At 43.0% G+C, this 20,534-nt stretch overlaps 2 protein-coding genes across 4 annotated transcripts in view; one reads left to right on the forward strand and one right to left on the reverse strand.

Moving 5' to 3' along the window:
• Positions 1-2,629, forward strand: l3hypdh (trans-L-3-hydroxyproline dehydratase). The gene is made up of 6 exons (XM_028397761.1): positions 1-57; positions 594-1,071; positions 1,136-1,305; positions 1,455-1,577; positions 1,662-1,799; positions 2,448-2,629. The coding sequence occupies exons 2-6, from the start codon at positions 594-596 to the stop codon at positions 2,571-2,573; spliced, it is 1,035 nt and encodes a 344-aa protein (XP_028253562.1). The 5' UTR covers positions 1-57; the 3' UTR covers positions 2,574-2,629.
• Positions 2,630-2,843: 214 nt separating this feature from the next.
• Positions 2,844-20,534, reverse strand: part of daam1b (dishevelled associated activator of morphogenesis 1b) — a 40,160-nt gene continuing 22,469 nt past the window's right edge. For 2 of the 3 annotated variants that reach the window (XM_028397005.1, XM_028397006.1), the window contains exons 3-26: positions 20,279-20,368; positions 16,430-16,501; positions 16,071-16,165; positions 15,369-15,702; positions 15,177-15,287; positions 14,956-15,059; positions 14,609-14,675; positions 14,403-14,520; positions 13,805-13,943; positions 13,048-13,106; positions 12,769-12,956; positions 12,288-12,596; positions 12,087-12,194; positions 9,053-9,082; positions 8,318-8,415; positions 8,143-8,227; positions 7,803-7,909; positions 6,736-6,824; positions 6,411-6,579; positions 6,101-6,208; positions 5,947-6,007; positions 5,731-5,862; positions 4,421-4,591; positions 2,844-4,233 (exon numbers count right to left, since the gene is read on the reverse strand). In XM_028397005.1, the coding sequence (XP_028252806.1) occupies positions 4,021-4,233; positions 4,421-4,591; positions 5,731-5,862; positions 5,947-6,007; positions 6,101-6,208; positions 6,411-6,579; positions 6,736-6,824; positions 7,803-7,909; positions 8,143-8,227; positions 8,318-8,415; positions 9,053-9,082; positions 12,087-12,194; positions 12,288-12,596; positions 12,769-12,956; positions 13,048-13,106; positions 13,805-13,943; positions 14,403-14,520; positions 14,609-14,675; positions 14,956-15,059; positions 15,177-15,287; positions 15,369-15,702; positions 16,071-16,165; positions 16,430-16,501; positions 20,279-20,368 (3,057 nt within the window). In that variant the 3' untranslated portion in view covers positions 2,844-4,020. The remainder of the gene's footprint in view (positions 4,234-4,420; positions 4,592-5,730; positions 5,863-5,946; positions 6,008-6,100; positions 6,209-6,410; positions 6,580-6,735; positions 6,825-7,802; positions 7,910-8,142; positions 8,228-8,317; positions 8,416-9,052; positions 9,083-12,086; positions 12,195-12,287; positions 12,597-12,768; positions 12,957-13,047; positions 13,107-13,804; positions 13,944-14,402; positions 14,521-14,608; positions 14,676-14,955; positions 15,060-15,176; positions 15,288-15,368; positions 15,703-16,070; positions 16,166-16,429; positions 16,502-20,278; positions 20,369-20,534) is intronic. The other variant, XM_028397007.1, reaches the window with a different exon arrangement.

Below are 20,534 nucleotides of genomic sequence, written 5' to 3' on the forward strand. Positions count from 1 at the left end.
AATAAATAAAAAAGTCAAAAGTCTGCAGAAGTTCGAGATAAAGTAAATCTCACCCAGGTAAAGATTTACACACTTTCTGGTCCTGTTTGAATAAATATTTGTGCAGCAGTATTTCACCTCCATCTTATAAATATTAGCTGCGTTTGCTTCAGTGCGTTTGAAGCCCGGGTTTAATGTATAAACTTTAGTAGGGTAAATATGTTTAATAGAGACAGGGTGCACGTTTTCTTTGTAACCATTGGTTTTGCATGTGTTTATATTTTCTCTCTGGTTTGTTTTATATGTATATCTATTCACATTTTTCTTTACGATTAACCCATAATGCACTGCCACTGCAGAAGTATGTCTTTATGATTAATAATAATAGTTACCATGTTGGTTTACGTAGAAAAAATATAACAAGGTCAAAATGTTTTATTGAATAAGTCAAATAAAAACAGTATTATTTAAAATTAAACAATAAATGTTATTAAAATATAGTCATAAAAAATTCAAATGCAAATAAAAAACTCACTTTTCATGAAATCTACTGATTAATAATGACTGAATTCTGATCTAACGTGTTGTTTTTGTTTCCTTAAACTGGCACTCAGATGGATATTCAGCTTCCACCTCATGAGGGAGACGAGCTCGCTGTAGTTGACATGCACACAGGTGGAGAACCTTTACGCATCATCCTCAGTGGTTACCCAGAGGTCAAAGGTGACACTGTGCTGTGCAAGCGGCGATATGTGCGGGAACATCTGGATCACCTCCGTAAGGTGCTGATGTACGAACCGCGGGGACACTATGACATGTACGGAGCCCTGATTGTGCACAGTGAGCTCCCTGAGGCGGACTTGGCGGTGCTTTTCATGCACAATGAGGGCTACAGTACCATGTGTGGACACGCAGTCATCGCACTGGGACGCTTTGCTGTGGACTACAAACTGGTGAAGGAACCGCGGTCGCCAGAGACACAAGTGAACATCCACTGCCCCTGTGGTCTGGTGAAGGCCTTTGTTGAGTACTCTGAGGGGAAGACGGGAGCAGTGAGGTTTCACAGTGTGCCAGCGTTTGCATTTGCTACAGGTAGGAGACTCTTTTTGATGTTTTTTTTTCCCACATCATGAATGACTACATGATTTTCCTCCAGATGTGACAGTGACAGTGGAGGGGTTTGGTGAGGTGACAGTTGACATCAGCTATGGAGGAGCTTTTTATGCCTTTGTGAACGCCCAGAGGTTTGGCCTGGACGTGAATCTGTCCAGGACTCGGGATCTGGTTGACGCAGCCACAGCTGTGACCAATGCTGTCAAATCTCAGGTAGGAAGTTTATGTTGTTTATGTGGGAAACAGGTTGTAACTCAGTTTGTCTCCTTTAAGATGTCCCTGATCAGTGCTTGAAGGCCGCAGAGGCCGGGTTTGTACACTGCTGCACCAGTGTTATGTTGAAGTAACCGTCTCTTCCCTAGGTGAAGCTGCATCATCCAACCAGTGATGACCTGGCCTTCCTGTACGGCACCATCCTCACAGATGGCAAAGACCATTATTCACCTGAACCCACCGCCAACCTCTGTGTGTTTGCAGAAGCTCAGGTGACTGGAGGAAATATGACACTTTGCACAAACCAGTAAAGGGTTAACCTCAGGCTTTAAGTAATTAAAATGCTGCGTTCTCAGGTGGACCGAAGCCCCACTGGATCTGGTGTTACAGCCCGGGTGGCTCTTCAGTATCACAAAGGCCTCATCCAGCTAAATCAGACTAGGACGTTTCAGAGCGGAGCCACCGGATCCCAGTTCACAGGAAAAGCTGTGGAGGTATCACACACTGTGTCTGAAAGAGCCACTCAGACTGAAAGGCCCCTTTGTGATGTCATAAAGGGATACACTCTGCCCCTTTGCGAGACACAAAAACAGCTAGTTTGAAACAGGACTGTAGGCAGGACATAACCAGCATAACACAAAATAAGAAATTGAGATGCAGCATAAGTACAAATACTGCTTGGTTTCACTTTATGTGCCAACAGGAAACGGAGCAGCCACTCCATACAGAGGCTTGGCCTGCACTCAGGAGACCTGATCAGTTGCCAATCAGATTTAAAGCGTGGCTTGTGCCACCTGTCACCCCACCGCTGCTGAAAGGTCTCTGGGTTGATTGTACAGTCAAAACTTGTCATTGACCAAAGGTCAGAGGCAGCTTGAGATAACAGAGCAGCTGTATACAGTTAAACCTTAACAGACAGACCAAGCTGACTATAGGATAAAACTACATTTAATTTGAACTTCCTGAAAAAATCTTACCTCAGGCCTTATCGGTTTATGTTTACAGAGATTAATTTGGTTAAAAAACAGTTATGATTTCTTTTAATATCTGGATCTTCTTTGTATTACTAAAATTTCATATAAAGAAATATAACTTTCAACCATCTGTTGACTAAATATTCGTGATTCTGTGTGTCTGTTCAGGAGACCGGGTGTGGGGAGTTTAAGGCTGTGGTGGTGGAAGTTGCTGGCAGAGCTTTTTACACCGGAGTTTCACGCTTTGTGCAGGAAAAAGACGACGAGCTGACACATGGCTTCCTGCTTAAGTGAGCATCTGTTAACAGGTTTTTCTTTGTAACATAAAAAAACACATTTTTAAATTTGTAACCTGCCATGATAAACTTGATAACTGTAATAATAAAATAACAGTTGTAATATTACCAACTATCAGGCGTTATAACAGTTACTCACCACTAGAGGGAGCTATGAGCCTGGTTTCTATCATCAATATGTAAACTTTAGAACGCTTCCAGCCATATTTTTCCAATGTCCACTCATTGTTTGGGGCAAAAAGAAAGAAAGAAACAAACAAACTCAAAGCTGTTTTCTCCTATTTATTACCATCAGGTCATTGTACAATGGAAGGCAATATTTAAATTATAAAAGTTCAGTGGAGATATTGGACACTGGTTGGATGCACACAGCTGAGGGGACAAATTAATATCATAAGTTGGATCACATGTGGATCAGTAAGTTCATTTTATTTATTTATGTATTTATTTATTCAACTGCAGTGTAAATCCAGCCAGTGTGCAGAAAACATATTTCAGGTATTCAAATAAAAATATGAAAGGAGGGGACTCTCTTCAGAGAAGAAAACAAAGTGTAATGCATTAATTGGGTCTGTTTTTTAAATGGCATTTAGCATAGTGATTCTTTCTATGTGCATGTGTAAAGAAGCACATACTCTAATATATGAATATACAGTATGCCAGCTATGACATGAGGAGCTTCAGATTAGGCCCAGGCCCTTTGAGAGTACCACTCAACAATTAAAAATCAACAGAGTTAAGGCCAGCTCTTAACAGGAAAAAGTTCAAATTAAACATACAGTGATCAGATATATAAATGCTGCACATCAATAATGAATAAAAAAAAACTCTGCTTCTTTCTTGGCTTCTGTCACTTGCAGTTAAAACCACATCTGTCTAACAGTGCAGCATCTAAGTTCTGACTGCAAGAGGGCAGCAGTGTTAAGAGTTCAGGTTTAGTCTCTTCTATTCAGGCGGGTAAAAGCAGCAGCGGCGGCGGCGGAGGCAGCCCCTCTCAATCTACGAAATCTGTACAAAATGGCCCCTCGCGTCTTTAGTGGAATCATCTTCCTGTCTCTGGAAGGAGTCTACACATTCTCACTCTGTGCATAGATTCTGACGTACAAAAACGCAGCACAGAACGGATCCTGTCAAACAAACATAAGCATCTTTTCTCACAAACATTTCCTTAAACCAAACTGATCCTCCAGCGGGGATTATCGCTTTATTGATTTTTGGCTTCTGTTTCATATCAAAATCTCTGAGGATGAAAGGTTTAAACATGTGCTGTGTGTGGCTCTGCAGCGATGGTGCAAGACCCTGGTTTATTCAAGTCAAGCTGGGTGGGAGCGGAGGAGGAGGGTACAGAGGAATGTGTTCATGTCAGTTTGACCTAGAGGGGAACTAATAGTGAACAGGGGTGGGAGTGGACGAGCGTAACAAGGATGATGCCCACTCAGCCACTCTTAGAAGTTAAGTTTTGTGACCGGTCGCTCTCTGCTCGAGTCTGTGTTCTGGCTGTTGATCCGCTTCCGGTTTCGTTTCATCTTGGACAAGTCTTTGTCAAATACCTCGCCCGATCGCAGCGCTGACACCAAGTCGTCAAATTCGCCCCCATCATCCTCTCCATTTGCTTTTGCTTTGCGGGCCTTCCGCTCCTTTTCCCTCTGCTCTTTCAGCTGGGGACGCAAACATAAAAAAATCTTTGTGGGAAGATGTAATCTAGATTTCTCTTTATTAGCTTAGCATAACACAAGATGGATAAACACAGCACAAGCATGGCATATTTGATTGTATTTGAACTCGTAAATAGGTGTAGCAGCAGTGTTTTTCATTGAGGATCATATGGAGGGATTGATCACGTACCTGAGCCTCCATTTTGGCCCTGCGCTCCTCCTCTTCCTTGCGTTTTCGCATGTTCTCGTTCTCCTGCTGTGCTTCTGAGAACGACTGCAGGAACTGGTCAAAGATGCCAAAGAACTCATCTGGTTGCATCTTAGTGGCATCCTCGCCAAAATGCTTTACTGCCCGCAGGAACTGTGGGACCAAAGAGAAGGGGGCACACCAAGAGGGGGGTTAGATTTACAGCAGGACACAGCAGAACTGTGTTTTACTCCATCTTTGACTGTTTTACAGGAGGATCATTAGGCCTGAGCTCTTTGAAATCAGAGCAGGGTAGCAGTAGTTGTGCTTTGAAGCCGGTGTTAACCCAGATCTGACTGGCTACTGACTGCAGCTGAGGTCGGAGACTGGAGCCAGAGCTTAAATTAAGACTGTGTGTTTGTTGGGTGTTTTTCACCGTAAATACAGAGGGAGAACATCCAGATGCGACACCACGCTGAGAGCATATACCTTCAAAGATGTGTACATTAAGAGCAGCTCTGCATGTGACACAAAGGTTAACCAGAGACATGAATTCTGCGTTGCATGATAAATACACCTCTGCTCCTGGTTTTATTAGATGGACATGCATTCAAAGTCAGCAGTTCCTCTGTTTTTTGATCATGAGTACAGAGGACCACTGTAAACACTCAAATAATTAACTGTGGAACACCGTAAATGATTCACAGAAGCTAATGGTTGCCAGTGCTGTGGTCGGTGTCGAGCATACTGTGTGAGTTTTTATCTTGAGCAGCCTTTTCACCTCACACAGACACATAATTCACAAAAGGTCAGGGTGTGTGAAATGTGAAGGTTCGCATTTCTAGCAGTAAAGTTTTAATGGATTCACTAAATATTAAACTTTTGTTTCGTCTTATGCTGCGACTGAAGTGCAGCGACACATTTGGGATGATTGAAAAGCATCCATAAAATGAAATGGTAAAAGAGTTGGCAGGTGTAATCAATCCCCCTCCCCTAAACCACAATTAGACACACATAGGGAGAATATCTAAGGCTCTGTTCCTGGATTCACTTTTGACCTGCACACATGGCAACAAGCAGGCTGACCAATAAAGAGTCAGCGGTCCTGCAGCAGGAAGCTGTAATGCTTCACTCCTGCTGTTAGCTTTCCTAGAAAGGTCACTGATGAGGTCAATGTGGTGCGTAGAAACAGCTGCACAGAGAAGAAATGTGATGCAGGCTTTCAGCGGCCTGTGTCCACAAGGGACCGTGCTGGTCTTCTCTCAGCTCAAACAAACACACAGACACACACTCGTACAGCCACGATGACTAACCAGTTCTCTGGCCTCAGTGAGAGAGTCCTCCACGTCAGAGAAGCTGAAGCTGGCCACAGTGATGAACTGGCTCACCACTGAGACAAACTTGTCGCCCAGCTCCTGTGGTCGCTTCTTCTGGTATTCCAGTTCCTGCAAGTGGAAATGGAGGAAAGTTAACAAGGACACAAACTCTGCAGGATTCAAACAGCACATAAACAATTCATAGCAACTCACGCTCTCCACACTTTTTAAGCCGCTGCGCAAGTTGGCGATATCTTTTTCCAGCTCAGTCATACTGTAATGAGAAGCCGATGCGGTCGTTGTTTACAAAATGGAAGAATTGTTTTAGATTTAGTTGCAGGCTATTGGGAACTACTGCTCCACATACTTGACTTTGGCTGCCTCTGGGACACACTGTAGGTCTTCATGGAACATCAGGACTTTGGGATATTTCTTCTCCAGGATGGTGATCAGGTAATGCAGCAGAGTAATGTTTCTGCAGAGTGATACAGACACACTGAGCTGAAGCAAATGTGTCAAATGTGCAATAATATTGCCTCTTTTATGGAGTTTCAGATATAAATAACCATATGGAGTTCTAGCGTTCTAACATTCACAGTTCCAGATGTGATCTTTCTATATATACATATCCATATTCCATGCCAACTTTTAATGTTACGGCTGAAAAATGTTCTTACTTGTCAATACTGGATTTGGTATCAGCGATCTTGTTGAGTGAGGACACCTTGAAGCCGTAAGCGTTACCCCTCTGACCCTTGTTCATATAGTTTCCAAAGGCCAGCACCACCTCCAACAGCTGCTTTAGGTTTCTGCTGTGTAAAATCTCCTTTGACGCCTTGGTCAGAGCTGAAACATAAAGAAGTGTACCGGGGAATAAATATACTTGATAGAGCTAATTTTAGGCATACACAGCTGCTCAAAGGGCTAGATTTACTTGAAAGGCTTTTTTTTACAACACATGATAAATATTTTTGCTGTGTGTAACCCAGAGACTTTTCCCACCTTCAACTTTGGGTTTGATTTCAGCTATCCTCTCTGCAAACTTCTTTTTGAAGTAGAGAGACTGCAGCCTCTGCTGGTAGTGGTTTATTCTGGAAAATACGTGTCAGAGAAGAACAAAAACAGATAAAAATAATGAATTATAAACAGGGGAACCCAAAGGTTTAGACAAAAGCCACAAACACGGACACTGTACTGGAGTAAAGTAAAACTCTTCATCCCTTTAAATAGCAATAAAAGTTTTAGCTGTGGTAATGAAGCTTATTTTTGGCAGAGTGTATGATTTCAGCCTATAAACCACTGACTCCACAGCTAATGAATACCACAATGACATCTGTGATGCAGCCCAATTGCTAGGACAAAAAAAAATGGCTAAATTATAGTAAAAATTGATATAACTACTACACATTAGATTGTGTTGTCTTCACTTTGTGATCCTATCTAACTGGTCTTAATGTTCAGACATGTTCTTCCTTTTATTTACAAAACTAATACAAATACTGTTATTACATTATAGCCTGTTTGTATAACAACACTATTTACACACAGATGGCTATTGTTCTGTGCTAAGTAGAAACCCATGTGTCACTGAATGTATCTGCTCCACGAGAAAACAAAGGCTATTGTCTTTACTCTCAGCAGATCTGAGCTGCACTGACCTGAAGCTGTCAGGTCTAAGGTTACCTAGTACTTTAAAGTTGTGCATTATTCCTCTTTTAAGATTAAATTTCACATACTCACAATGTGTGTTACACCCTTAAAACTACCTCCCTGCTTTTAGTCGTGTTACAAGCTGTTTTAGTATTTGTCACTCAAAATGTAAAAAATGTGACCAGGACCCAAAAATGAGGCAATAAAAACAACAGCAGAGGTTCAACATGTCTGCATAAGTAAGGGGCAAAATAACCATTTCATGTTCATCCATAAGAATGAAAACTGAATGGCATGTTTATGGTAAAATTAAGTAATAAGGAGATGTTTATTATCTATACGCTGTTTAACATACTAGGTCCCCTTTAGTTAAAATTAAAAGGACTCATACAGGAAGCTAAGATTAAACAGTTCAGTACCTGCTCATCTCGTAAAGAAAGCGGTCTGGTTTGGCCATTCTGTCGAGCTCATGTTTGTGCTCCTCCAGGAGATCCACATCACTCTTCTCTGGGACAAACTTAAGCAACTGAAGGGACAAGAAAATACTCTTAAACATCATCCATCCATCTTCTGAAGCCAACTTTGTCCTGCAGTGCAGGGTCACGGCTCATAAATGTCAGTATTTTGGTGTTTATCATGCTGTTTTGGTTTGTTTTACTACAGTAAACATTGATATGCTGGTACCTGAACAGAGCAAAACATCACAGTTCACAGTTCCTTCATCTATCACAAAAACAAATCACAGAATGCACACCGCACCTGCTCCAGCATGTCTTTGGGAAGGTCCTCCTGTTCGTCCATGGTTAAAATGGCTCTCTTAATCTCTTCATTTGAAAGCCTCAGTCTGCAGTGCACAACAAAGAGAGTCCGTTAAAAATATCATAACCTGAGCTCTGTCAGGTTTTTTATAGGATTTACAATGTGCTGAACATACCGCGACAGGAGGATGTTGCAGTTCTGAGCTCGTCGGCCATCAATGATAGACAGCTCCTTGACTTTTTTGGAGCTCAGTGTGTCATCTTCTGCCTCTTTCTGTCAACAGAGTGTTTAAAAAAGTTAGGATTGGTCAGGCTCCTTTAGGTTATAACACACACACCTTGATGTGGTGAGAAACACAAAACAAGAAAGACTGACACCCAGAAAACACAAAAGCTTAAAGAAAGTAGTTACACAGACATCGTCACATGACAAGTGAAGTATGATAAAGTCAAATACAAGTCTGAAAGGTTGGACACAAATTAAGTCTGAGGTGACTGATAAGTTTGCGGCCCAAAGGTAGAGGGAAGAAGTTTAAGAAAACCTAAACTGAATTTGTTTTCATATGGTTCCCTCCTATGTTTTCAAAGATCGGTCGGCATCTTGGGACTCCAGAAAGTCATTGCTGCACATACCAAGAAGACTGATGTCATCACTCAAAATGGCAACTACTGAGCTGCTTCTTAATCTTAGATAGAAGATGTAAGATCAGATGAATGAGGCGGGTATAGGGCAAGTTCAAATCCACATTCCTAGATGGTAGATATCTTTTTCCTTGGGCCAAGAACTTATCAATCATCCCTTGTAGATGAGAGTACGTCACAATATAATCAAAATTTACTTTATTTATCCCCGAGTGGAAATTCTTTACACAATGACACTGTATAAACCACTGTACTGTAATTGCACTCACCTGTTTGCTGTTATTGATCATTAAGAAGTCCTAAAATGCAGGTAGGAAGCAGGGAAGATGTAAGCACTCATTAGAATAAGTAAAGCAGTTATGTGATTGCAGCCCATAAGAACAACAAGCAAATGAATCATTCAGCACTTAATCGACAATGGATCAGTAATGAAGTGAGCAGCAGTGAGACAGTAAGTGCATGTTCAGTCGATCATTACGTGCTTATCATTCACATGCCGGGTGCATAAGGAATCCATTTGTAGCTTTAAATCAGCCTGATGCTCAGTTAATCTGCCATTCTTTGTGTTTATATCTGTTCATCTATGTTATATTGTGTGTATTCAACATGCTTCCAGTCACATAAGGGTTACCAATAAATCAAGGACATGGTCATTCCTATCTGTGCAGCTAACACAACTACTACTGATTATGAATATCTACATTAATTGCAAAATGAAACAGCTGATTGTGAGCTTCTTATTCAGGCATTTTTCAATCACATATGGCAGAATCCATGGACCGCCACCTTATCGTGATGGAAGGGTTTGAGTGCCCAGGTGATCCTAGGGGGCCTCGGCCACAGAACACAGAAAACTGGCTCTGGGGACATGGAATGTCACCTCGCTGGGGGGGAAGGAGCCTGAGCTTGAGCGGGAGGCTGAGCTGTACCGACTAGATATAGTCGGGCTCGCCTCCAGGTTCTGGAACCCAAATCCTTGAGATGGGTTGGACTCTCTTCTATTCTGGAGTTGCCCATGGTGAGAGGTGGTGGGCTGGTGTGGGCTTGCTTATAGCCCCACAGCTTAGCTGCCATGTGTTGGGAGTTTTCCCCAGTATGTGAGAGGGTCGCCTCCTTGCGCCTTCGGGTCGGGGAGAGGTCTCTCACTGTGGTTTCGGCATATGCGCTGAATAGCAGTGTAGAGTACTTGACCTTCTTACAGTCTCTAGGAGGGGTGCTGGATTGTGCCCCGACCGGGGACTCTGTCATCTTGCTGGGAGACTTCAACGCCCACGTGGGCAGCGACAGTAACACCTGGAGAAGCGTGATTGGGAGGAACGGCCTCGAAGGCAGGCCCAAACGTACTGTGCGGGTCTGTTGGGAGCGTTTGGCCGAACCCTCTGCCAGGGAGATCTTTAACTCCCACCTCCGGGAGAGCTTCACCCAGATTCCAAAGGGAGGTTGGGGACATTGAGTCCACGTGGACCACGTTCTCCACCTCCACCACGTTCTCCAAAGCTGTGGCTGCAAAGCCTCCGGTGCCTGTTGCGGCGGCAATCCCTGGACCCGGTGGTGGACACCGGAAGTCAGGGATGCCGTCAAGCTGAAGAAGGAGTCCTATCAGGCCTGGTTGGCTTGTGGGACTCCTGAAGCAGCTGATAGGTATCGGCAGGCCAAGTGTGCTGCAGCGAGGGCAGTTGTAGAGGCAAAAACCCGGGCCTGGGAGGAGTTCAGGGAGGCCATGGAGGAGGAATATCGGTCAGCCTCAAAGAGATTCTGGCAAACCGTCCGGCTCCTTGGGAGGGGAAAACTGTACTCCACCAACACTGTATTCGGTGGAGGTGGGGAGCTGTTGACCTCGAATGGGGATGTGGTTGGACGGTGGAAGGAGTAGTTTGAGGATCTTCCCAATCCCACCAACGCGCCTTTCATTATGGAAGCTGAGGTTGAGGACTCAGTAGTGAACTCATTTATCACCTGTGCTGAAGTTGCCGAGGAAGTCGAAAAGCTCTCCGGTGGCAAGGCACTGGGGTGGATGAGATTCGCCCTAGGTACCTTAAGTCTCTGAATGTTGTGGGGCTGTCTTGGCTGACACGCCTCTGCAACGTCGTGTGGCAATCGGGGGCAGTGCCACTGGACTGGCAGACCAGGCTGGTGGTCCCTCTTTTCAAAAAGGGGGACCGGAGGGTGTGCTCCAACTATAGAGGGGGTCTGGTTTGGGAACCATAGGATTTCATCTTTGCTTTTTGCAGATGATGATGTCCTGTTGGCTTCATCGAGCCAGGACCTTCAGTGTGCACTGGGATGGTTTGCAGCCGAATGTGAAGTGGCTGGGATGAGAATCAGCACCTCCAAGTCTGAGGCCATGGTTCTCGACCGGAAAAAGGTGTCTTGTCCTCTCCGGGTGGGAGGAGAGCTCCTGCCCCAAGTGGAGGAGTTTGTGTATCTCGGGGTCTCGGTTACGAGTGAGGGAAAAATGGAGCGGAAGATTGACAGGCGGATTGGTGCGGCCTCCGCAGTAATGCAGTCGCTGTACCGGTCTGTTGTGGTGGATTTACCGGTCAATCTACGTTCCTACCCTCACTTATGGTCATGAGCTCTGAGTAATGACCGAAAGAATGAGATCGCGAATACAAGCGGCCAAAATGCGTTTCCTTCAAAGGGTGGTTGGACGCTCCCTTAGAGATAGGGTGAGCAGCTCGGTCACCCGAGAGGAGCTCAGACTCGAGCCGCTGCTCCTTCACATCGAGAGGAGTCAGCTGAGGTGGCTTGGGCATCTGTTTCGGATGCCTCCTGGACGCCTCCCTGGGGAGGTGTTCTGGACATGTCCCACTAGGAGGAGACCCCGGGAAAGACCCAGGACACAGTGGAGAGACTATGTCTCTTGGCTGGCCTGGGAACGCCTTGGGATTCCCCCAGAAGAGCCGGAGGAAGTGTCCGGTGAGAGGGAAGTCTGGGTGTCCCTGCTTAGACTGCTGCCCCCGCGACCCGGCCCCGGATAAGTGGTAGAAGAAGAATGGATGGATGGATTTGGCAGAATGATCAAAACCATAATGCAAAAAACAGAATTCCATTAAAAAGTGAGACAGTATTTAAAGTGATTCAAGCATGTTTGGCATCTAATAACCTGTCAAATTGATCTTTTTTGACAGCAGATGGTTTTGTTCTCTCCCTCTCTGCACAAACTGTGCTTTAGATTTCAAATGTTGCAAAAGATCTGAACACAAGCCAAGAATAAATCCAAAAAATGCCAGCTGACCCCTATGCTCACCATTCGTCCTAGCTGATGATAGACAGTGACATATGGTGAGATGAACTCAGTACCTGCTGTCTCTGATAAGCGGAGAAGGTCTTTTCAATGTCCTCTAGATCCAAGATTTTAAAAACCTTGGCATCATCCACTTCCATCCAAACAGTGCCCTCCAGTTTATTCTGAGCAGAGAAGAGTCAGAGAGAGTCAGTCTTTAATCTCATTTTGAAAAGCAGGATTACACTTCATGCCTTTTGTGTGCCCACGCCTTTTACCTCTGCTATCTTGGACCAGTTGAAGGACTTAAGTGGATTGGCTGGTTGAGGAATGTTCTTCATCTTCAAAGATGGTCCCAGGGGTGCACCAGGTGGTGGTGGGATGCCACCGATGGATGGGCGTCCAGGAGGTGGTGGAGGGCCACCCGGTGGAGGGGGAGGGGGAGGAGGAGGAGGCATCATGCCACCAGGGGGTGGCGGTGGAGGCGGGCACAACCCTGCAAATGCTGGCATGGGTGGAGGAGGCAGAGGGCCTCCGGGAGGGCCGGGGGCGAGGGGAGGGCCGCCTGGAACAACAGCTGCCTGTCGCTGCAAAAAACACCAGGAAGGATTAACATGCTGCAAATGTTTCACTCAACACTGGACAGGAAAATAGCTCTGGTCTTTTCATGGCTGCTTCTAACTCTCGAGAACTATTGCTTGTCAATGACTAATACACTTTAATATTTAGGGTTATTTGAGGCTAGACATAAGGACTTACTGTGCTGAGGTCATGCAGCCGTGCAGTGAGCTCGGCCACCTGCTGCTTGACATTTTTGTGCTCATTGCTCTCCTTTTCCAGCTTCTCCTTCATCTTGTTGAGTGTCTGCATCATGTCCTCTTTCTCCTGAGTCTTGGCGTCACATTCACGCTCCTTCTTCTCAAACTTTTGTTGCAGCTCATGGTGCTCTGTGATGGGAAATCAAAGCATAATAAAATCATTTTAGCAACTTTAACAGATGTGTTGTCTTTCATGAGTGCAACTAAACATCAAACTAACCTTTTCTCATTTTCTCTGCCTGCTCTTTCCACTGTTTGACCTCATTTTCATTGACCAACCTGATGAAAGGGAAAGAAAGAGAGAGAGTGACACCCATAATTCGTTTGATTGCTGCAAAAAGGGGGGGGCAGAGAGTGCTGCAGTTCAGGGCAGTTGATAAACATTCAGGTTGCCATGATACAGGGCCTCGATGGAGGGCTGTTACCATGGTGACAGGCTAACAAAGCAGCCATGTTTGTAGTCTTTATCAGATTTTAAGCAATATATCTGTCATATTGATCATCCTTCAGCTTTACAGGCTATTCTTTAAGGTCAGTGACTTCATACCATTTCTGTCTTCAGCAGTGTCTGTTTCATATCTTCATAATATTAAAACATTTTCTACTTTTCAAAATAAGAGCTTCGTCTTTTCAAATTCTAACCGTGTTTCAGCAAATGAAATTCCGATTGCAGATTCTCCAGCAATTCAGAGCAAATCCTTCACATCAGCATTCAAAGCAATGCTTCAGCTGCAGCAATCAAACTTGCATTTTCTTCAGGAAATGCTTTTCTAGTTAGTTACAGAATCTGCATGAAGGACTCCACTGATTGTTTTTGTGAACTTGAAAGGAAGGCCTTTTATGAGACAGCACTGTTATGCACATGGCTTCTCAGTGAACACAACACTGTTCTACATTCTTCAGTCTGGAAGTCAAGTAATCTGTTCCATGTATTCATGTGTGAGTCTGTGTGTTCAGAGGGAAATGAGAGCACTCACATCCGGACGACGTTCTTCACGTTAAAATTCTCCAGCGGTGCGACGTCGGGGTCGTGACCTTTATCGTTCTGTAGAACCATCTGCTGAACGATGCGGTCCAACAGCAGCCAGTACTGTACCGTGTTGCCACTTCTCTTGTCTGCAGACACACACGAAATAAAAGAAGTGGAAGAGTTTTGTCAGTGACATGACCAGAATCCTGTTTATTTTCCCTTCAGTGATGTCTAACACTGAAAACCTTCGATTAGAGGTAAATCCACAGTGGTTATTTATTCTCTGTTTGGTGGGAATGCACAGGAAGAGAAGATGTTTCCCAGTGCCTTATTATTTATATTGAAAAACTGCCTCACTGAGTTAAAGTACAGTAAATATAAAAAGGTGTTTGACCAATTAAACAATGTGGGAAATTGGGCTCATGTATTTGCAGAAAAACAATTAAAAGTAAATATTAAAGTCTGAAAGAGTATTCAACTTGGCTGGGAATGTCCTTATCTATATTCTGAGCTGACTAATCTGGACAAAGTCAACATTCTTATCTTTCAGGCAAGAAACTACACTGTACAGTTTGAAAGTGTAATAATTTAAAAGGAGCACTCACGTGGCATGAGCAGACAGTGATGCAGGACAGACATAAAGTGCGGGTAAGTATCGGTGTGGTTCAATTTCTTGCGGATGAGATCAAACACTTGTGTGGCGCTTTTGGTGTCTATGTGTACCTAGAGGGGGAGAAAGACAACAACTTGTCAGCACCAGCAAAATGATAAACACTCAAAGCAATAAGGCAAAGATTTCCATGGTTCTTACCGACTCAAAGCGTTTTGACAAAGCCAGCTCATCCTCATTCCGCAGCATCTCAAAGTAGTCTAAATGTCTAAAAGTGTGAGATGGAATGAATTAGAAAGACAGTCTGCAGTGTCATGTGAGTACATTTTAATTTATTTTAACCTGGAAAAAATGAGTGCAAAATTATTTACACTATTTAAAAGACTATTTAAAAGACTATTTAAAAATGTGTGTTTGCTGATCTGGTATTTCCTCTTTTGATTCATCAATGTAAAGCTTTAGTGAGTACGGTAAGTTAATATTTACTGCCACATCTCTGGAGCAGGTGAGTTCTTTTACAGAGACATTTAAGGGAAGTTCCATCTCACCTGTCTAATGTGGAGTTTTCATGGGAACGTAGCTTATCAATCACAGGTTGGATCCCCAGCATAAGAAACTCGTATCGGAGGTGGATACGGAATTCCAAACTAGTCTATTTAAAAAAAGAAAAAAAATATTAGTCACTTAAAATGTCATTTAAATGAGAGAGTGAAATGACAAGCCCCTTGTATATAAGGAGGCATAAATACTGAGTATATAGTTATATTACCTCTCCAGCTCCTTGACTCAGCACGGCATTAATAAAGGACATGATAGCAGTTTTCAGGTTGACCTCGTCTCTGTATCGCCCTGTACTCCGGTCCAGATCGTTTATAAGAGTCTGAGGGGTAACAAGCAATTACAGGTGTCAAGTATCTATCTAGTAAAGGTTAAAACTATATCTCCTGATGCTCCCACCCACCTGGAAGCGTGTCCTCTCGCAGGCAAAGCGCTGATAGTGCAACATAGACTCGAGGATCTTTTTGTGCCCACCAGGCACCAGGCACACAGCACCCATTATCTCCAGCACTGCTACTTTAGTCTTGATGTTTTCTGTGGCCAGGCTCTGAGCGATGATGTTGATGCTCTCAGAGTGAGAGAGGACGTGGGCGCGGCCCTGTGAGTTGTTCATCAGAGCTTTGATGCAGCCAATCAGGGACGTGTGGATCTGGGATTCTGTGGTATCATAGTCCATACTCTTCAGGAAATTCAGGATACACGTCAGGCCATCCAGATCGATGAAACGAGTTACAAACCTGAGAGGAGACCAGGACAACTTTATTTATATCAGTGCTTTAGATCAGATGCCTAACGTGTAAAACTGTAGTGTCACATATCTAATAGCTCAATGTGTCTTTGAGAATGTTGCCTCTGTTTTCTTGTACTATAACTTAATTATCTTCACTCAAAGAGCAATTTTTAGAGTGTATTGTGGCTTCCTTTAAAGTTTATCTACTTAATGCAGACTGCAGTGACCTTTAAGGCTCTTCAGTCTCTAAAGGACTCATTTCCATACTGTTGTTGGGAAAGAGTGACAGGTGAAGTCAGAGGAGGTTAAATGAAGGTAGATAGCTGACATTAGAAATAAAGGAAAAGGACAAGCTGCAGAAAGTACTTTGCCCACCTCATCGGTTGGGTCCTCAGAGCTGTCTTCAAGCTCTCTATGGTTTTGTTCCTCTCTTCCTCGTCTTCTTTCTCCAAAGCGAGGAGCGTCTTTCTCTGTTTAACAAAAGATTACACAGATTAAAATAATTTCTAGAAAGGCAATCTGCTTATTGTATATATATTGACAGCACAGTGGTGCAACTTCATTACCACAGTTTAAAGATTACTTTTGTTTAATTAGATTATATTCAAAATACAGTATGACATGTGCATACAGTGTTCAATCACAAATTACTAAAAACCTCAGAAAGAACAGATCATTCTTCCGAGGTTGTAACGCAACCAATAAAAAGAAATGAAGTTCATGTTATTACTTACAGCTGCCATTGAATTGAGCTGATCAATGTAATATTCTGGCCAACTAGTTGCACTTTTGTTTTCTTCTTGTTCCTGAAAAACAAAGCAATACAAAAACAAAAGAATGAAGCTGAATCACACAATAACAAGATAAACCGAGCATGAGATTGTAAGTGAATTAAAGAAAGATGCATTTGGTTTATGGAAATTAACTGAGAGTGACTGGAATGTAAAAATCTTGGATTTGAAATAAACAAAGTCACATGAGAGGACAAGCTGTTGTTTTGTTCATGTCACATGTTTGAAAAAAAATCAAACTTTCAAACAGGATGAAGGACTTCCCTCTTTTCTCCTGCTATACATATACTCATGTTTCAGAACTTTCACAAGCTTTGAAAGACACAAACTCCAGCAAACACACAAACAGGAACAGAAGGTCCAGAACATAAATAGCCAAAAGGCAAAATTTTAAAAAAAGGACTCCTATATAGGGCAACACAGATATTCAACCTACTTTTTCCTCCAGCGTTTCACTAAGTTTCAGGAGGTGGTGAGAAGAGCCAAAAAAAGCGGAGCACAGCTGCTTGATAAAATCTTGAGATTAGCAAATGAATGTTAAAACTGTGGATTAAGGACATGGCCTGACTTATGTTGAGATTAATCTCCTGACTCCATGACAGGCATGTTTGCATTGCAGACTCTGCAGAAGGTATAGCTTCTTCTCATTTCTTCTCATTTTTAACTAGGAAGGACTGACTTGACCCTGAACTTGGCTTGTACATAAAAGGCCTCCCAGCTTTCAGTTTAACTCCTGCTCCATTAAACACAAGTGAACTGTGACCATCAGAAACTAATTGGGCGTCAGATGATAAAACCAGCCAGAAAAGCCTTGGCTGCTCTGGTAGAAACTGTGGGCCTTGGCTGGTCTGCTGGGATCGTGCAGTGACAGGAAGGCCTGATCCTGCTGTTCCACTCATGACCAGTGCCAGCTTGACCAGGCGGGTGCTGGAAGTAATCCAGTCTATTAAGAGTCACAGACACAGAGGTGGAACCACTTCCTTTCACATCCTTAAGAGCTCATCTTTTACTCGGATGTCAGCAGTCTTCAAACACTTTAGTTTATTTAGGGACTTGAAGAGAGAGAGAGAGACAAGCTGGGAGTGTATATTTTTTCCACACTTGAGAAAGCAAAGATCAAACACACACTAGGAAACAGGAACCATTTTTAGTTATTTAATGGGACAGCTTGCTTAAAAGAGAAGTAAAGTTACAGCCCTGTCCTCTCAGAAGTCAAACCTTTCTTTGATGAAATCTGAACCCAGACTACAAAATGCCTACAAACAGGATCAGTAAATCTTTCTCTTGGCAGATGATGTAGCCTTGAAGAGAGCTGACAACAAGCAGGAAGAAGATGGATTATCTGCAGCATGATTTCATCAGCTCAGGTGCCTGGCCAAACCAAACAGATGAAGCTTTGACTGACTTATCTCCTCCACATTCTGGAGCCAATGAAACAAGTGATGAAAAAGAGCACCTTCATCACTTGTGGGCTTTGAGTGCCCTGATAATGACCCCACCTTCCTCTTTATCTCCCCTCCTCACCCACCCACATACTAAAGCTGCACCTGTGGAAGTGAAGCCATCCTGTTTGCCTTGGACAACCGAGTGCTTCCTTTGCCTCTTTTCTCTCTACACACACCCTCTCCTTCCTTCTGTGTTCAGATGGTGAGTTTGTCTCTGTCTGAGTCAAAGCCAGAGAGTGCTGCAGAGTCAGCAATATCGACACCTTTCTAAAGCCCCGATTCACCTATATCCTCCCCTTCACATAATCCAGCCGGCATTATCAGAACAGCAGCAAAACAACATGTTGAGGTTCATTTTCAAGTTCTAATAAGGCCAGTAATTGGGGCAGATCAGAAACAGGCCATTCCGTTCAATACAGGTCTATTTCCTCTATTTTATCTATCACTTGCCTTGCTGTGACTGGCTGATAGGTGCTGTCTCTACAGCCAATTAAATCACAAAGTGTATCACATCGAAGTAACTTCAGTATAACAGAACTGTACTGAACGGTACTGAAATATGGTCAGCCTGAATATGATGGTATTTCCAGTTCCAACTTCCGAGGTAAATGGAACACAACAAGAGTTTCTGGTTTTACTCATAGCCAGCCAGACCTCTGCTGCATGTCCTTCTGCTCTCTCATTCACATTTATTATCTTTACTGTATCTTCCCAACAGGGAAAAATCAACAGAACCTACCAGCAACTCTAATGCTTTCAGACTAAAAGACACATTACATCTTGCCTGCACTATGTGCCTTTTACAAACACTGCTCACACTTTTGTTTGTTGTGACATACTCTGAATGTATGGTAAATTGCTGCACTGTTGCACAATCTTTAAAAACGTTCGCCATTCTGCAGCTGTGTTTTCTGAGGGTTTATACTGTAAATTCTGCACACTAAATATCAATCCATCAAGCTAAATCCCAACACTCCACACATCCAGTTTGTTACCAGATGTAGGAAAAGATTAATAAATCTGCAGGGCCTGACTGCATACTCGTCAGGACAGGATATCCTACATGCTCCTACCTATGGCCTTGAAACACTGCTGTAAAAATATGAGGGCACATTCAGTGGCAGCTCCCATTGATCTAAAGTAGAACAGGCGTCTGTGTCTTCCTGCATGCTGAGGATGAGTTCATATAGAGAGAGAAGCGGAACGTCTGACAGTCCTTTCATCAGGAAAAAAGCCAATAATGAAACCTGACACTGTCGCAGAGCAGAGGAGTATGTTATGGCTACATGGATGCTTTGATGGGACAGGTATATTAGCTAAAAAGAGAAACCACATGATTAAATAAATCTTCTTTGAGTTTCTCTGCTTACAATGAAGTACTCTAAACTAAAACTTTGAAGTTACAGAAACAAGATACAGCCGACCTTTTCTGTCTCACAATGTATTTCTGCACTTTTAAAACAAACTGCTGACACTGCCTTACCTGTTAGTGGATTATCTAATGGGACAGGCTGGATTTAGCCATACTCCCTCTATACATCCCTATGTTTATATCAATCTTGTGTAACGTCCTAAGGGTAGTTATGCTTGTTGGAGCCTTGTTCAGGCAGTTAAGATTTAAGGGTAAAAAGCAAAAATGCTGGTGACCAGGTGAGATACATTGCTTGGGAAAGATTCTGTACTTATTCACTTCTTATGCTTAAAATAGAGAATAGGATTGTATCAAACCTATGGCCAGCATGTATCAATAAACAACTCTGTTTATGGTGTTGTTATTCCTATCAGGTGAATTCTCTGCACATCTTTGAGTTGGTTCTGGAAAGGGAACCTGATCTCTACTTGGACATATGAGAAGGATTCACACAGGCTACCTTGTTCAGTTTGGCTAACTCCAGATAGATTTTGCTTTTAATCGGGGCAGAGAAATTTGCTGGCAGTTCACATATTATATCTCCCATAACTGTGAAGTGCTGTCATAATAGTTATGGCACCTTGTTTGATGCTTGTAGCACTGAAACAATTAGAGGGAATCTATGGATGTAAAACTTAGCCTTAACTTTAGCCTGACAACTAACTATTTTAGCCTAATAATGTCTTTGATAAAAAAATAGTAGAATATCAAAGATAAACTGCATCATCACAACTTCCTGTGACACTATACACAGACTACATATTCATGTTAGAGGAAAACTGTGAAGAAAGGTTTAAAAGTGAATGACTCAATGACAAGAGGAGATTACACACACTTGGCTGCTGGGATATTAGTCAGAAAAAACACCCACTCAGCAGCAAGGCTGTAAAGGCTGATATAGTGATGCTCTCTGCAGCTGAGGAATAAATCTTTTACCTTCTTTTTGCTGCAGTAGATTTGCCATTTCTTCTCTGCAGGCAGGGCAAACATGGCTTCCCTGTGTTTCTCTGTGAGGTCGAGTTCATCCTGCAAAGTAGCAAAAAAATAGCAGTGTGTGGAGTGGTTAATCCTTAAAACACAGTTTACAGAATGCAAACAAGCTACGAAATATATCAAACCAGTATGGAGCAAATGTAAAAATATCTACACAACATAACTCAATTTTGTTTTTGCCCAAAACAAACACAAGCGC

Source organism: Parambassis ranga, chromosome 24, assembly GCF_900634625.1.
Source record: "Parambassis ranga chromosome 24, fParRan2.1, whole genome shotgun sequence".
Lineage (NCBI taxonomy): Eukaryota > Metazoa > Chordata > Actinopteri > Ambassidae > Parambassis > Parambassis ranga.